The sequence below is a fragment of the Ochotona princeps genome, chromosome 7, assembly GCF_030435755.1.
Source record: "Ochotona princeps isolate mOchPri1 chromosome 7, mOchPri1.hap1, whole genome shotgun sequence".
Taxonomy (NCBI): Eukaryota; Metazoa; Chordata; class Mammalia; order Lagomorpha; family Ochotonidae; genus Ochotona; species Ochotona princeps.
Genome location: NC_080838.1, coordinates 68035894 through 68054277, shown reverse-complemented (window position 1 = coordinate 68054277; position 18384 = coordinate 68035894). Strand labels below are relative to the sequence as shown.

The window sequence follows — 18384 nt, the reverse complement described above, 5'->3', positions numbered from 1 at the left end:
TTGTACACATGTTGAGATTCTAAAGTTAAAAATTACAGAATGTATCAAAAGTATTATCCCTGTCACTCAGCATGGGGATGAAGTCAGTGGGAACAATACCAGCATTCAAACTGCAGCAGGCTGTCAAGGAGTGTGACAAGCTGTCTCCGTCCCAACTCATGCTGAGGTAAGTAGGACACCAGCTGGATCAACTATTTAAAAAGATCATATGTGACTGACTTCACCAGTCCTGGACGTTGTATTTGCCTCATCCATGAGTTGAATTTCCCAGTTTTAGAGCCAAGTACATTTTGTATTTTCAAATTAGATATAACATTATTCTGAAATGTCCATTCATCTTCATTTTAATGATTTAGGACATCTTAGATAGATTGCACAGCTTCTACTTGTGTATACTAATCAGTTGAATACTTTGGATATCCTATACCCATTTCATTTTAAAATTTGAACCACATACCTTGTCTCATTCAAAAACCCAGCTGTAAACCAAAGAAGAATTTATCAACCTATGAACACAAACAGAAAATAGACTACATCCAGTGAGTCACATCCCTAGGAATCTGTTAAAAGGAAAAGAGGTATAGACTAGTGAGAAAAGGACAGCTTTGCACTCAAGTGGAGCTATATTTGCATCTAGAATCTAAATTTTAACCATCAGATTTAGGATTATGATGAAGTTAATTAATCATAATACCAAAACTACATGATTCTGATAAACATTTAGCTATGTTATTAAGTGAAGGCATAAAAGGAAATACTTTTTTAAACTTGGTGATGCCTTGCATAGGCTAGGCACTTAAAAATAGTAGCCCTAAGAGATAATACATAAAAGAGGAATGACACTAACTCTGGTGAAAACAGTAACACAATTCTAATGGTTAAAAATAGAGATTGCCAAGTTTACACATTGTGGCATAACTTGTGCACAAACTATATTTGTGATATAAGCTATAAAAGATAGAAATGTATATACATTCCAACTACATTTCTATATTGTGTTTATATTTTAAATGTAGTGATGCAAAATTGTATATAATCCCTTTGGAAGCCATTTTTAATGCTTTTAAAAAGAGCTTTGAAGTTAAGCTTTCTCAGTGATTCAGAGCTTTCTACATGTGTGGTTCTCTACACTCTGAGAATAATTCTGCCAGTGATTCAGCATGCCATTTATGTCAGCCAGCCACTAATTCAGTTGGTTGGTTAAGTTACTCAAAGATATGAACATAATTGGTACTGTCACATCATAGACAGTAATAAATAAAAGTCAAGTGGGTTATAAATCTTATCTCCAATTTCTGAAAACTATAGTTAATAGAGTTTCTAAAGTTTAAATCAACACTAGAAATAAAAGTCAAAGATTTGCAAACTTCACAGCACCATCCTGGGATAATACCAAAACTCAAAATCTGAAGCATGGTTTCCACCTAATATTTATTACTATTACACTAGAGTAAAGTTGAAAAATCATTAAGTCAAATCCATCATAAGTCACATCCATCGCAAGTCCTTGGCTGTCTATACTCTAAATCCTAGCATCCCAAGCTGGGACTTCTTGAATGTCAAGTCTGAATTAGAGATGAAGGGGTTATCACTTTATTCGGAATATACACAGCAAAGTACAAAATGAATGGATTCATTCCTAATGACTCCCAAATAAAAATCTACACAGAGGGCATGTTCACTCATATACAAGCCATGAAAGTGGTTCAAAAGGGAATTGCATCAGGGCCAGTGCCATGGCACAGCAGGCTAGTCTCTTCCTGTGGTGCTGGCATCCCATATGGGTACCAGTACAAGTCCCAGCTGCTCCACTTTCTATCCAGTTCCCTGCTGATGTGCATGGGAAGGCAGTAGAAGATGACCATTTGGGGAGTGAACAAGCAAATGGCAGGTTTATTTCTATATTGCCTCTGTAAATCTGAATTTCAAATTAAAAACACATAACTCTTTTAAAAAGGTGGGGAGAATTAAAGTAGTCTATAGGAAAAAAGAAAGAGAAATATATCTGAACCAACCATTTCCATTGCCAATTTACCACTGGGAAAACCATCCCGATGGGAACTAATTTCTGGCTCCTTCATCATTAAAAATCAGAAATCTGTCCCCAGGACATGGGGTTTTACCCAAGTGCCTGAGTGGACATCTGGTATGAAGATGAGAAGACTAAAACGCAAAGCAGACAGTTGAAGAAATCTCAAGAGATGTATACCTTTTCTATTCCAATATATTAAGTAATGTGGGCACCAGGAAATGCTATGGCTTTTAATAGGATATGTTTCCAAACACATACAAATGATTAAGTCCCTAGGTCCTAAGCTGATGGCACTAAGAGTGCCATTTGATTTGGTATTAGGTATTACTGGATACCAAATCAAAGATGATGCTTATAAAGTGAGCCTAGAGGAACCTCTGAGAGCAAATCCTTAGAAGGCAGCTCTTGCAGTTTTCAATAAAAGTTAGGCCTAGCCAGTCACTTACTGTCTCCCTCTTTCCCTCCATTCTGGATCACTATGAGGTCCTTTGCCCACCTGTACTCCACGTGACACTCTGTGCTGCCTCAAGGAGATCCATAAGAACAGCATCACTATGTATGGAATCAGTGGGGCCACTCCATCTTTAGAGCTTGAAAACATGAGCCAAAATAAACCCCTTTTATTCCTTGTCTTAGATACTGTCGGTAGCTTGTCTTAAATACTTGTCATCTCACAAGGACCAATGTTTCAAAGAGGAATTTTGCTTGTTCTCTCAAATCACATCACCTAGAGGTCCTCCCACCCTATAAAACTAAGACTGTCTTTTAGGTTTTCAGGGCCAACAGGGGAAGCAGAGAAAAATAACAGGTTCTTCACAAATTGTAACTGTTCATTCAAACTTAGGAAAGTCAAATACAAAGTGATGTTTCCGCCAATGTGAAACTCAATTCCAAATGATAGAAGCAATATCTTGGTGTTAAAGAAAGGTTAACGATCATAGACAACACTATTTTAAAATTATAAAATTACTTCACAATCTTATATTTTTAAAATCCATACAGATAAGTAATTCAACAACCTGTCATACATTAGCTAACTCACAGAGCTAAAAACTGTGAGCACCACAATAATACTTTTGCCAGTAAACTGATCACATTTTATTATTATTATTATTACTATTATTATTATTATTATTATATTAGTTACATTGCATTATGTGACACGGTTTTATGACCACATTTTTTTACCATTACAGTTATTGAATCTGTGACAAGAATAACCTAGAATTCATTTCTTAGAAATCAGCAGTCATCAAAACTTGAGTTTTTGATGCTCATTCCTGAATAAGACCAGACCAGACAGTCAGACCCTGTAACAATTCAAATAACAAGCTGTGGGCTTATGAATTCCATAGTAGGTCAAAGAAAGAAGGCAAAGGAGCCAAAGAAAGCAGACAATTTGTTTTCAAGGAGGATTATCCAAGTGCCAGGTGAGGAGGAATTGTAGGACTGGCATCTGGACATAGCGATAACACATTCTCTGACCCATGAGGAAGCAGTCATCAAACTTTAATAATGGTTTAAAAAAAGGAACATAGAATTTCAGAGTAGGTACTTACTGAACCTGAAAGAACCCCAGAATTTAAGCCCTTTAGATGAATTAGACTAAGATAACACAACTTTGCCTTAATCTATTATTATGCTTATGCACTAAACCATTTTTAGAGACCAGAAATATAAGAAAATAGTAGGGGGTACTAGCTGTTTTTAATATTTAGATTAATAAATAAATAAATAACTTTTAAATATAAATTTAAAATAAGCTTAAAATTTTTAAAACAAAACTTTAAAAGAATTTTAAAATAATTTCTATTTACACACACAATAAATTCTATTGGATTTGAAAAAGAGGCAATATATTCATCTGGAAAAATCAAAAAGTTTTACAAAATGAGGGGAGAACTGAACCAGACCCAAGGCAGTGACACAGAAATGAGCTGCACATATCTGGGAGACAATGAGTAAAGCTGTCCATCTGGAGGGAAGAATTATACAAAAGTGTTAGGAAATGAGGCTCTTCTTGATGTATCACTTGAACTAATTCAATTGATTTTCCACTGTGACTTATAAAAATCAGACTCACAAAGAAGCAATCACACCACATATTTCCAGTTGAAGTATGGTAATATTTTCTCACCACATCCTGAAAAACAATTTCCCAGTTAAAATCTGACTGCTTTAGAAAACCCACTCAATAGGGATTTAATGGCAGTGTCTGTTGTTGGGTGGAAATTGGTAAAAGAGCATGAAGAGCATCTCCTTGTGGTGATGAAGACAACCTGGCAGATGGGGCGGAGACTGATGTTCTGGGTGCCATCTAATGCTATATGGAAACCAGGCTAACAACCCCTTTTCTGACATTTCTCCCCTGCAAGATGATGATCATTTGTCCAAAATAGAATAAGGATTTTTCTCACAAAGGTCTTCTATCATGGGATGACCACGTTAACAGGGTCTCCTCACACAATGTTAAAAATTGTTATCAAAATAATTTATCACTGTTCATTATGCCTTGTGTTGCATTCTTCACAAGAAGATCGCCACTGCAAACTATCACCCTGATACATGGCAAAATGCAAACCATGCAATCTTCACACAAAACCGAGGGCTGAGACAAGACATTGCTTCTATGCTCTGAGATGAGGACCATGACAAGACAAAGTCACTTTTTTTGGGGGGTGATGATAAGGAGCCGGGGAGGTGGAGGGTAGTGCACCTAAGAACTGAAAATTCAGAATTGCACTACCACTTTTCTTCATCCCAGAGAAATCTGCAACTAGTTCCTTAGTTTGAAATTCTATCTTCCAACTTCCAAGTCATTGCCAAAGTCTAACAACTTCGCTTTATATTCCTAAGACACAGGAAACCTTGGCAGACATCTGGTCTGCATCCTACCTCACCTGGAATCTGCTGCATATAACTTCCTGGAAATAGGATCCAATCTATGGGCATGCCACCCATGGGAAGCGCAGCACATCTCAAGGCAGTTTGTCCCCTTATCTTCAAAATCTCATTTGGAACCCCTCCCTCCAAATTGGGGTGAGAGCTGTCTTCAAGGAAGTTTAATTCAATAATCCAAGTTGAGCTTTCTGAACCAAAGAAAACATGTGTTGAAACAGCATTTCAAACACTGAAAATAGCTCTTATAAACTGAAACTTTCTTTTCCACCCATGACCCCAATTTTTAGCCTCACATTCACTTATGTGTGTGTGTGCACACATGTGAGTTTGGGTTAAGCTTCTTTGATTATCATTAGTCTCTTGTCTCTGATCTTCCAAGAGCACAGATGGCTTGCTCCTGGCTCATTTCACAGTGTCCTCTCTTTGAGCCCCATCCACCTCCACACCCACACTCTTTGATAGGGTTGACCTACCCAAGTCCTCCATTCAAAATCCATTCCAGCTTTGGCTTCTCTATGCATTTCTTCTTTTCCTTTCAACTCTGTCAACTCTTTTTCTGACTCCAAAACTGTAAGTACACATGCCACCAGCGCTCCATTTGAGGACTTTGTTCCCTCAATCTTTTAAAATTGCATAAAAACATATATGAAATTTAATATCTTAGTCATGGTTAAGTATACAGTTTGATGGCATTAAGTACAGTCACATTGTTATGCAAGCATTGTCATCAATGATATCTGGGAAACTTTTCAACCTGCAAAATTGAAATTTTACACTAAATTATATGTAAAGTAATAACTTATTTTGCCCTAAACTCAGCCCCACGGAAATTCCCATTCCAATTTCAATCTTCAAGATTTTTCCTCAGTTTGCTGTTTTACAGTTCCATTCATTCTTATAAAATATTTGTGGACTCAATATTCAAATATACATTTATTGAGGATGTATTGCATGCCAGGCACTGTGCTAGATTGTAAAATCATAGTCAGCTAAATGGTTCATTTATACTGCCTATCCTATTTTCTAACTAGGTAATTGTTTAAGATTGCTAGTTAATAGTACAGCCCATGGAATTATTTTGCCTCAAAACCTTTTATTTTAAAATAATTTCATATCTATAGAAAAATTGTGCAATAGTCAACATTTCTGTGTATTCCATAAGCATTCCCAGCTTTCCCTAATGTCATTACTTTACAATACTATGCTGTATTTATCAAAACTAAGAATACAATATTGTTAAGTTACTGAATTTAAAACTTCATTCTGATTCAATCAGTTTTTCCTCTATTGCCTTCTTTCTGTGTCAAGATCTTCAGTATCCTGCAGTCTATAGTAATTCGTTACTTTTAATTGATAGTTTTGAGAACTACTGGCATGGTGTTTCATAAACTACATCTACCTTTGGGTTTCCTTGGTGTTTTAGTATGACGTGATTGTGGTTACAGGCATTTTTGAAAAAATATTATAGAGAAAAGGATTCTCCTTTTATCAATTGAGGGGCTACATAATATCATTGCAATATTAGACTTGATATTTTATTAAGGTAATGTTTTCTAGATTTCTCCACGACAAGGTAATTTTTATTCATGATTTATTATATAGGTGTGTATTACAGCATAAAATGCAAAACTTTTATTCTTAGAAAACTTTTAAACATATATTTAAACATCATTCAATTGCTAGGATCAGAATAGCAGATTCCTTTTTACTTGTCTCTAACTGATCTCTCCTCATTCATAAGCAACTGCTACCACTGTATCATACATGTAGTAAAAATTATCACTTGGCTACTCATTTTCCATTACTATTTCACTCCCAAGGAGGCTCTCGAATAGAAGTCACTCACAAAATTACAAGAGTATGGAGAATTCATAGGGCAAGGTAAAGTTAGTGGGAGTAGTACGATCAAGAATGACCTTATTTTTCTCTCTGTCTCTCTGAGTGGTGTGTTGTCATTACTCAGAGTCAATGTTCTTGACTTTTTCCTTAATTTTAATCATTGCAGTTTTCAATAATTTAAATTTTTGTTATTAAAATATGATTCCAGTTTTCTAGGTTTTGTTAATCTATGGTGGATTTGCAACTATACCTCTTAACGATGAACCACTGCACCATCAGGGTTCTGGGAGAAGAGTCCATGAGAGGCTGGTGCTATCCAATACACAATAAACTCTTTAAAAAAGACAGACAACATTTGTATTTAGACTGGTCTGATCCACACTTTGCAGAGATCCAGTCACATTCAGTGTCAGGTATGTATCAGTTCTGTCCATTTTATGTTGCTATAATGAAATATCTGGGGCAGACTATGTTGAAAAGAGGTATACGTAGCTCATTTCTGTAGGTTCACAGTCATGGTGACAGTAGCCACCATTCTCCAGTGAAGACCTCAAGATGGATGGGACTACATTGGCAGAAATACAAGTGGAAAATGGTCATCACACCACCAGACAGAAAGCAGAAATAATCTAGGCTCTACAATGCCCTCCAAGTTCAAGTGCCTAGTAACCTAAGGGCCTCTTAGTAGGTTCCACCTCTTAAAGATCCCATCAACTCTCACTTCACCACACTGAGGATCAATACAAGCAACTCTCAGACACAAACACTGTTGAGAGACAAACCCCAAGCAACCCATAGTAAATACGCCTTAAAATAATTAAATAGGTGCCAGTGCTATGGGACAGTAGGATAAGCTCCCGCCTACAGTGCCAGAAACCCACATGGGTGCCAATTCAAGTTCCAACTGCTCTGCTTTTGATCCAGCTTCCTGTTAGTAGCCTGTAAAGCAGCAGAGGATGGCTTAAATCCTTGGGCCCCTGCATTCATGTGGGAGAACCAAGAACCTCCTGGGTTCTAGCTTTGGAATAAACCAGCAGATGGAAAATTTTTTCTCTCTCTCTCTATGTGTGTGTGTGTGTATCTCCCTCCAACCCTTTTCCTTCTCTTTATAGCTCAGTCTTTCAGAGAAAGTAAATCTTGAAAAAATAGTGAAACGAACTAGTGACTTACATATGTTTTTTTCATTATCGCATATTTTAACAATCAAGCCAGTATTTATATTTAATATATCTGATAGTGTGTCATGGATAAGACAGTCCTGCTGTTGGACACGTTAAGGTTTTGTAAATAGTGTTAGTCAATACCTAACTTCATGAACATATCATATTCTATCAGATCAGCCTACTCAACAAAACCAGAACTATCTAATGAAAATAAGTCAGTGAGAGCAAAAGCAAAAAACATTAAAAACAGATACAAAAGTTTTAGGAAAAGATAAATGGCTTGGTTTTCGATCATCAAAGCCAGTGAATTATGGATGTATGTTGCATGTATGTTGTATGTTTGTTATGTGAGAGTGTGTGTTTCTGAGAATATGTATGAGAAAACAGCAAGGTTTGTGTCTTAGTGACAAGCCCATAGAGCTGATGGTTTTGGAGGACTTCATGCAATACTCTATTTCAGATTCATTCATTCAACACTTTTGTGGGTCACCTACTGTACAGAGTAACGATTTTAGCTAATGGCAGACTGTTATGAGCAAAACACAGAATTCCCATCCCTCAGGAAATGTTTCTCCTAGTGGAAACATTCGATGTGCATTTAAAAGCATGGTAGGTAGGATGGAGAATATCACGAGACAGATGTGCTTCCTACTGCACTAACGTAGCACCTAGGGTGGAGACTATCCATGACTTTTTTTCTTTACTCACCTTCAAAGATGAATATTTTGGCAACTTCTGCTGACCCACATACAAATCTAACACTTGAACTGATTTCATAAACACGGAAGTTTTATGTCTCCATTTTAGACAAAGCCTATGAAATAATTTAGAAATTTTTCACACATTCACAAAGTTGTGGATGGTAATATGACACTGAACATTTATTTGACAATTGTTCTCTTCAAATCCTTTCCTTCATTATCTCATTTTGTCCTCAAAACAACACTATGGCCCTACATGAGAGCTGTTGTTATTGTTATTATTATTATTAAGGTTAAAGAATAGCACATATTAAGATAAATAAGGCGAATTTTCAGCACTACAGAGTTATTATTATGGAGCAAAATATTTATGCATGGCCATTCACTGTTAAAAATCTGAGTCCTCAAAAAACTTCTAAAATAATCCTTTCCATTTTTCTGATGTTTAGAAACCAATTTGACATTTCAACATCATCCATTCTTCTAAAAGGGTTTCATTTCTTTTCAATAAAGGCAATTATTCATATACTTCAAATAAATGAGACAACCCCAACTTAATGAGATTACCTAAAATATTAAAATCACCTTCTAAATATTTCATTTTATTCTGCTACTGCATGCCAAGTTTCAATTTTATACCAATACCAGGAAAATGCTGTAAAGCACTTCACTGCATAAAACTAGACTCAAAGCTGGCAGGTGAAAACCATCTACAGGGACATTAGAAAGTGTACATGCATCTTACCTCTGCAGATTTGGATTTCACAATTGTTCCTTTCTAGTTAAGCCAGTCAAATTAAAGGTTTTGCGCAAAAATTTTATCTATTCCCTATTTTACAACTGGTGGGAGCAGGAATACAAGAAGTAAAAGCAGGAGAGAGTTTTCCCCTTAAAATGACTAGATGCTGATTACTTCCAGGGGTTTCCTAGAATCATGTAAGAAGGCATTGATCAATCCCTGTGCTCATGGAACTATATCATGAACAATTATATGTGTGTGTGTCTGTGTGTATACATACGTAAAAGGAAGGTATTGATCACAGGTCATGTTTTTTTTATTGTATTTCCTTTTGTCTACTGCAGTAGTCTCATGCCTTGCAAACCTTATTACATTCCAGGCACGTATTAGGTGCTTTATACAGTAGGACATTTAATCAAATAATAGCACTGGTTCTATTATATCAGCCTTTATCAATGAAGGGACCAAGGCTGAGGTGGTTTAAGAGATTCGCCAAGGATTTGGGGTAGGGATGTAATGCCTTAATGGTCTAGACCCTCACATACCTTACCTCAAGACATGTTATTGCCCTTCCTCAGTAACAGTGATGTGGGTCCCCATAAAGTCAACACAGTGCGATTCTTTCTCCTCTCCATCTGTGTAATGCAGCATGTCCTAGGTGGCAGCGTGCTGCAGGCAGACAAAGGAGGTGCACAAGTCATCTCTTGGGTTCAGAGTAATGAAGGATAGGACCAGACAAGGATGCTCAGGGTGATGCAGGGCAGACTGAAGCAAAATCCCTTGTCTGGCTAATACCAAATGAGCACTATCAGCCATGATGGCCAGTTTGGAGCTGTGAATAGGTAGGATTTTCTTGGAAATCCAAGAGTCAAAAACATGAGGTGCAGCCAGAGCCAGAGATGCCATAGATGCATAAAAGTACAGCAGCGAAAGCAAAGGAAGCAGCCAGTGAGCACCTGAACTCCAGAGCCTTGGACAAATGACAGACCCTACTGTGCTTCATATCCTCCTTTAAAAATGGACTGACAATAATATCCAGGCTACACTGATAAAATACATTTATTATGTTTTTTAGAACAGTGCCTGATACACTGTTTATAATTTTACCTTTCCTGTCAATCAAATATTATTATTTTTTGCTATGAAGATCAAAGGAGAATAACAGGATCAAAGCTTTTTTTAGTATAAAATCCCCCTGAAAATGGCAGCACGATGGCTCCTTAATTACTCATACTAAAGAAAACATGCAAGTAAAAAAAAAATCAAACCACAGAGAAAATCATCAGGCATCTAAGGTGACAGAATTAAAACTTTTTTAAGATTTATTTATTTTTATTAGAAAGTCACATATACAGAGAGGAGAGACAGAGAGGAAGACCTTCCATACATCTATTCACTCCCCAAGCAGCTGCAACAGCTGGAGCTGCACTGATCCGAAACCAGGAGCCAGGAGCCTCTTCCGGGTCTCCCACACAGGTGCAGGGTTCCATGGCTTTGGGCCGTTCTCAAATGCTTTCCCAGGTCACAAGCAGGGAACTGAATGGGAAGCAGAGCCGCTGGGATTAGAACCAGAGTCCACATGGGATCCCAGCACATTTAAGGCAAATACTTAGGGCCCGGCGGCGTGGCCTAGCGGCTTAAGTCCTCGCCTTGAATGCCCTGGGATCCCATATGGGCGCCGGTTCTAATCCCGGCAGCTCCACTTCCCATCCAGCTCCCTGCTTGTGGTCTGGGAAAGCAGTCGAGGACGGCCCAAAGCTTTGGGACCCTGCACCCGCGTGAGAGACCCGGAGGAGGTTCCAGGTTCCCGGCTTCGGATCGGCGCGCACCGGCCCATTGCGGCTCACTTGGGGAGAGAATCATCGGACGGAAGATCTTCCTCTCTGTCTCTCCTCCTCTCTGTATATCCGGCTTTCCAATAATAATAAAAATCTTAAAAAAAAAAAAAGGCAAATACTTAGCCACTAGGCTACTGCACCAGGCCCCCAATCATGTTTTAATAAATCATTGAAGAATACCCTAATTCCACAGCCCATTCCTGTGATTTTTAAGCACTAATTTTAGCCATAAATGTATTGATCAATGAAATTTTCCATTGAGCCATACCTGGCACTGCTTGCCCAGCACTGCTTCTCTAGGAGACCAGAGTAGCACTCTGAATGTTCAACTCACAACATAAAAATATAAGCAACAATCTTACTTTGCAAAAGAAATCTTTGTGAGAGATACTCTAGCAGTGCTAAAGCATGATCCATGCCACAAATGATGAGAAAACGTGTCCATCTGCATTTCTGAATTATACATGAGAGTTTGGCCAAGAGGAATTAGAAGGCTCCCTATCCTGAATCCACCATCCCTTTAATGGCTGGACATGATCACCATCAGCGCCTCCAATCATTGGTTCACTCATTCAACTAACACACTGATCTCCTGACATATTCCAGGTGCTCTTTAAGCAACTCCTTCAGAGTCAATAAGGCTATATGAATTAATGAAACATGACTTTGCCAAGAGGGAAATTTTATATTCGTAACAAATCATGTCATACAACTAACTCCACACTCTGAACCAAGAAGGCTGAGTCAGAGCCCTGGCGTTCTTTGCATCCCTGTTTGGTAATTAATGCCTGCAGTCCTCAGGTTAGGCAAATAATCTACTCATAGACGATGTAAAGCCACCTATTTTTATCAGACGACTTTTTCTTAGGTTTGGCATGAAATCATTGCTAATTAGCTGATCTACAATTTATTTGTGTATTTAGTGTCGGTCAAGATCAGTTATAGCTTAAGTCTGATGGATAGGAGTACACTGTAGCAGAGAAGATTAGACCACCCCTGCAGTGTAGCGTCACACATGGGCACCAATTCAAGTCACAGCTATTCTGCATTTCTAGCTTCCTGCTAACTCCAGGAAATACAGCGCAAGTGCTTGGTCCCTTTTCTCCCGTGTGAGAGACCCAGAAGAAGCCCCTGATTCCTGGCTTCAGTCTGGCCTAGCCCGTGTCATTGTGCTCATTGGATGGTAAATGGGCAGATCTCTCCTCTCTCTATCTCTCTTTGCAATTTTACCTTTCAAATAAATGAATAAAAATGTCTAAAAGGTCAAATGAAGTAGCACAAGGTAGGTTTGGATGGACAGAGTGAAGCCCAGCAACACGGTAAGTTTCAGGATGCTGAATCTTTCACAGTGTTAGTTTCCACCATTCAAATTAGGGTTATTAATGATAGCATTTTCATCCTGGAGATGTAGTAAGGGTTAAGGAATGTTCAATTTTCCTCTACCCAGTTCCTTGAGACAGAATGAATTCCTAATGTTCTAAAGTATTCACTACATCTAATCATTTAAATTCTTTCCTATGAGTCAGGAATAGTACTAGCTATGTTTTCTCCCTGAGAAAATTGTGGAACGATTCATAAAAAAAAATAGGTCTAAGGTTTATGATTGCTGATAGACAAGCCTGAGAAAACCTGTGAGAATCGGCACCATGTACAGGATCTACATTACATAAATGATCATTACTACTGTAATAGGGTCAGGTTTGCTGTGTGAACACCATAAGAGAACTAGAAAGCCAAGTCACCACGTGATTAAATCACCATTTAATGTCAGCGATTCCATAGCTTGGCTTTGTGCTCAGTTCTTTACATAAATAAGCGAACTTTATCATCTCCAGAGGAAGCTGAAATCCACTTTATTTGTAGCTTTTTGCACTTGTTACAGGGCAGCTGACCTGAGGATACTTCCAATTTGTGAAAATGAAAGATTGTATTCAATATTGGCTTGATCAGTCTCTGACATGCAAAGCACTAAGGTATGAGGCAAAATGTGTGATGCCCATAAAGATCTTTGCCTTTTGATCTGTATCTAAGGGATGCATAGCCTAAGTTGGAAGGTTCCTTTCTATCAGGTAAATAATATCCAGGAATGGAACATCAACTACATAATGCCTTTGCTCATGATAAATACTCATATCTTTTGTCTGAATGAAGGGTGAAGGATACGCTGGGGACATTGCCTCACTCCTACTTCACAAAACCCTTCCAGATGAAGACAGCCACTGCTGTGAAGACATAATAATAGAACCAAACACATTTTCTGCTGATAATTACCAAACACTCTTAATATGATTGTTACCTATTTCTATACAAATACGATGTACTCCGCACTCTTTGCAAAATGACTTGAGAAAGTAATCACTCATCATTGTTTAAACAGGATGATTTGTGGTGTAAGTTCAAATTAATCAACATAAGCACTAACTTCTAGAACACAAGCCACTGGAAAAGCAGAAACAGCTGTCACTGAAATTAACAAGATGTGAGATGTAAGCCTGGAACCAGGCTTTGGTTTCATTACATGCACATTGCAAGCAAGCAAATGCAAATGTGGCTGAAAATGAGGTCACTAAAGGGTGTTCCCTTCTTTTGGATCGGCGGCTTCTTCGTCATCTAGAGATTTGTAACACGATACAATTTAAGACCTTGTCCCACCACCCAGTGCAATCAGTGGTAGAATAATTACAAGAGCAAAGCTGAAAGGATCATGCCCAGGTATATTTCTTTGAAAAGGTGGTTCACTGTCATTGCTAACAACTAGCGATGTGAATAAGAGGATGTAAGCAAGAAATGTGACCCATTTTGCAAAAGCCCATTTATGGATAAATTGGATTAAATGTCACAAATTTCTCATGATTCCATGACAACTTACTTAATTTCAGTAAAACAAAGCCAAATAAACTGCATAAAGGATATTGATAACAAAATTAATAACATAATTTATATTTGTTTTATATTTCATATTATAAATTTAACAACTGTACAGTATGCATCCTTTTAACATCTCCAACCTCACTTCTCTCTTCATAAAACTTCCCAAGGTAATAGTACATAGTTCGCATATGATAGAATGAAAATCACTGTGTATAGATCTAACTACTAAATGCCAAATGTATTTAAGAACATCTAGATTTCTGATACAATAAGGGACTCCTTATGCATACGTTCTTTTACTCACTTTTTTGAAATAAGGTGGCAGTTGAACGTGCATCGTCAACTATTAAAACCCTTTACAAATAAGAAAAACAAGTCCCAGAAAGTTGTAACTTGCAAACATGTCAGTCACAGAGTGGCAGAACTGGAATCAGGTCCATGCTCCCAGCTTAATGCCGGGCCTCGTCATCCTCTTTCAGCGCCGCAAATACACACGCGTGGAGCACTCACACACGCGTGGAGCACTCACACACGTGGAGCACTCACACACGTGGAGCACTCACACACGTGGAGCACTCACACACGCGTGGAGCATTCACACACGTGGAGCACTCACACGCGTGGAGCACTCGCACACGTATGCTCACCTACGCACACACCTATGCACATCCACACAGGCACACCGTGAGCACACACGCATGCACGCACATGCACTCATCACGATGGTGCATCATTTATCAAATCACTCCTCTTTTTACAGAGTAAATGAAATAACATGTGGCTTAAATTAGGAACAAGACTTCAAAATTAAGTGCCCATGATAGAAATAGGATCACTTAATGGAAGCACTAATGCCACCAAATTATATCCTATGGCATTTTGCAAGAAGTAGAGCTTTTAGCAAAACTGGGGACTGAATGCAACTTCCTAGGCTGGCCATTCAATAGGGTGGTTATACATTAGGTTACCTCGAATGCAAAATATAATTTCTACCTTTTGCCATGTTTTGAGGGGAAAAAACAAAGTACTGTGTGACAGCAAACAGGAGAAATGTCCTTGAATAATCATTTTTGCTTATATATGTCTTGTGGCCAGAGCCTGCACTAGGTCCTAATTACTGGGTACCTGGATTACATGTGTGAGACGATCAGGTGTCCTGGACCACAGCCCTTCCTGCTGCCCACAGTGTACTCCACTGACAGTTTTAGCTACTTTAAGGCATTGCTTGCATCATATTCCCTTATTCAAACACAATGATAGCATGGATTTGTTTTCTGATTTGTATTTAAATGCTGACATAGCCTTTTCAATTCTTCATCATTTGTCTGCTTCTTGTAAACTCTACTTTCTGGCAGTCGGATTGCCTCTTTCCAGTAAAACCTTAATATTGATTCACCAGTGCTTCATTTAAAATCGCGTCTTCCCCTGTCAATCTTCCCTCTTTCTTTTCTGCTACCCATACTGTCCTCCATGCAGAACCCCTGTACCTGTGGGTCCCTCACCACTGTGCTCTCCCTCCAGGAATCTCATGGGTCTCCGGGATGAGCATCCTCGCACATTCAGCCTGAATTCTTTCATGGTGGGTTTCTCTCAAGTCCTCATCATTTCCATCCCTACATTCTCCAGCATTCCACTGACTACAGCAGATTCCTGGCGAGTGTTGCCACTGTGCCACCCAGAGAAGGTGGAGGAAGGAAAGACCTGTGAAAACAACTCCGCTCTATCTAGACCCAAATCCCACGCCATGGCTCCTCTTTCATACTCCAGCACTCTGCACTAAACTGAAAATGACTTTGTCCTCTTTGGGATTTGTTACATCCACTCCTTTCCTCTAACTGTGATCCTGAATCAGATACACCTTGAACCAAGTTCACAACACAATTTTCGTCACTTCATTGACTCCATGCACAGAGCCAGATGAAAACTTTCAGATTCTCCCTGTTGTCTTCCTAAAGGAACTCCCTATCCTTTATCACCTGTGTTCTCTGCTTTCCTGGTTTGAAGATAGGAGAGACATCAAGGCCAGCTGGGGAGACCTCCTCCCCCAGTAATGGCCCAATCCCTGGTGTCCCTACAGCTCAGCCAGTGATCTCCCTTCCCACACCGTAGAACACCACTGTGTAGAGTGAGCCTTAAAGTGCTATGGTTTCCTCACCTAAACGCCTTCTAAGCCCTTCCCCATGCACCAGACCCTGGCTTTCAGCTGCATGTGAATTCTCAGCAAGGAGACAGTCAGGAGGATCCCTGGGCACTGTGGGTTCTAGGCCTCCAGCTGTTCGCAAACCTAGAAGCAAGGCACCATCTTCCAACAAAGAGCTTTCCCTCCCGCAATTTCTTAAAATAGGAAACAGGCTCCAAGTGAAGTAATCATGTACTTTTACTGACTGTTCCCCCGATAAAATATGCTATTTTCCATTCCCCGCTTCCCTATCATAAGCAACTGGATATTCAGCTGTCAGAAGTGGAGTTATTTCTTCCCAGTCCCTTTCCAATGAGCTCAGCCAAAATGAGAAGGAAAATGTCATTCCCAGGTCACGGCCATCCGCAGCGTGGCACCCTCCCCCTCCTCTTGCACCTCCAGGCACCTTGTTCCAGTTTCTCCACACTCTGGGCCAGATTCTTAAATCAAGGCGTTCCCTTCCCTTGACATCCAGGGAGAATTCTCCTCCAAGACTCGCTTGCTGCTTCTTCGTGGGTTTCCCTCCCACCGCTCCTGCCTAGCGGGCAGGGCGACCCTTAAAGGTCCCTGTAAACCCCAACCCCAACCCGCGGGGCCAGGCGCTGTGCCCAAAGCAACAGCTGGCGACCTGCTTGCAGCGCCCACTGCAGGGTGGCTGACTCCCTTCCGCTCTCTGGCCTCTTCCACAGGCACTCTGGGTTAGCCTTCCTCTGGCAGGTGCAGCTCCAGGTGCCTGATCGCCAGATCCTTCACCTTGTGCTGTCCTAGTCCTCAAAGTTCTCCACTTGTGCATGCAGCCCGCGAGCGCAGCCCGCGAGCGCCCTCGTGTCCACACAGCCCGCCGTTCAGGGTTCGCCCTGCCCGCATTCCAGCCCGACTGTCCACTGGTTTTCAGTGTCCGGCGCGGCCACTTACCCAGGGCAAGGGCCAGGAGAAGTGGTAGGGAGCGTGCGCCGCTGGCCGGGGTGGCCAGGTCCATCAACCCCTCTCTGCGGGGCCAGACAGCCCCTAGAGGAGCCTCCCTCGTCCTTCTTCGCCCCTTTCCCGGGCCCCCGGTGTCCGAGAGGGTGCCTGAAAACTAGTGTCAGAGCCAGAAGGAAACGAAACTACTCCCTGGCTGGCACCCTGGCTACAGGGCAGGGAAACACCCAGGGCGTGCGGGCAACTCTGAGTGTCGCGGGGCGGAGGGAGCCTCCTTTTTAACCCGCTCCTTCTACACACACCCGGCCAGAGGCGCGGGGCTTGGTGGCCTTAGCCTCCGCTCCGCTCCCACCCAAAGTGCCCCACGCCCATATCCACACCCGGGTGGACATACCCGGCGGCCCTCATGTCGACTCACCCACTCCCCCTGCTGGGTCATACCTGACTGTTCGTGTCCCTCCCCCCCGCGGGAGTAAACAAGGTAGGGAGGAGAGGCCTGTCAGGGAGAGCATGCCAGGGAGGCCACGCGCAAAGCTGGCACAGCAGCCTGGTTGGCCTGCCCGCAGCTCTGAGCTCTTGCAACCCACTAAGACCCAGCCTTGCACTGGTGCAAACGTGTTCTAACTCCTCTAGTTTCCCTGGATTGCAGCTGTCATGGAGAGACCACAGCCGAAATTCCTTGTGGGTAGCCACGGGCATGTATCTGATCCTTGACAGGTCTTTCTATTACATATGCAGGCAATTTGAAGAACGATCTTTAAAGTCTTATGGCTAGTCTCTTGGCTTTCAGTGGGCTCTGTCTTCTGAGACCTGTTTTACACATTCCATTTTGGTCTTATTTATCTGCTGACTCACTACACAACTATGTTCCAGACATTCATGGGTCCCCAGACCCTCTACTGGATACCTAGTTGTCCTATTGTATTGTTTAGAAATAAACCACCAGGAGAAAAATACTTGCATTTGTTCAATACAGGTGCATTCCCTGTTCAGCCCCTGTCTGTGGCCCCCTGTATTTCCTGTCATCTCTTAGGGAATCCGTAGACACACCACCTGCAGGTACAGATGGTGGGAGTCAGTTTCATCCATTTGCTCCTTGCATGAGATCCCTCCCGTGTTCTGTTAATTGTGCTTGTATCTACAAAAAACAGGGAGAATGATTTTTGCTTGTGGCTAGCCAAGCCCCTGCTTCCACTTGGT

The 18384-nt window shown here is 40.6% G+C and overlaps 1 protein-coding gene across 1 annotated transcript in view; it reads right to left on the bottom strand.

Annotated features, from left to right (window-relative positions):
* The window catches only part of BTC (betacellulin), a 43405-nt gene extending 25807 nt beyond the window's left edge, over positions 1-17598 (bottom strand). Inside the window, exon 1 of the mRNA XM_058666723.1 lies at positions 17179-17598. Coding sequence (XP_058522706.1) covers positions 17179-17242 — 64 coding nt within the window. The 5' untranslated portion in view covers positions 17243-17598. The remainder of the gene's footprint in view (positions 1-17178) is intronic.
* Positions 17599-18384: the final 786 nt, after the last annotated feature.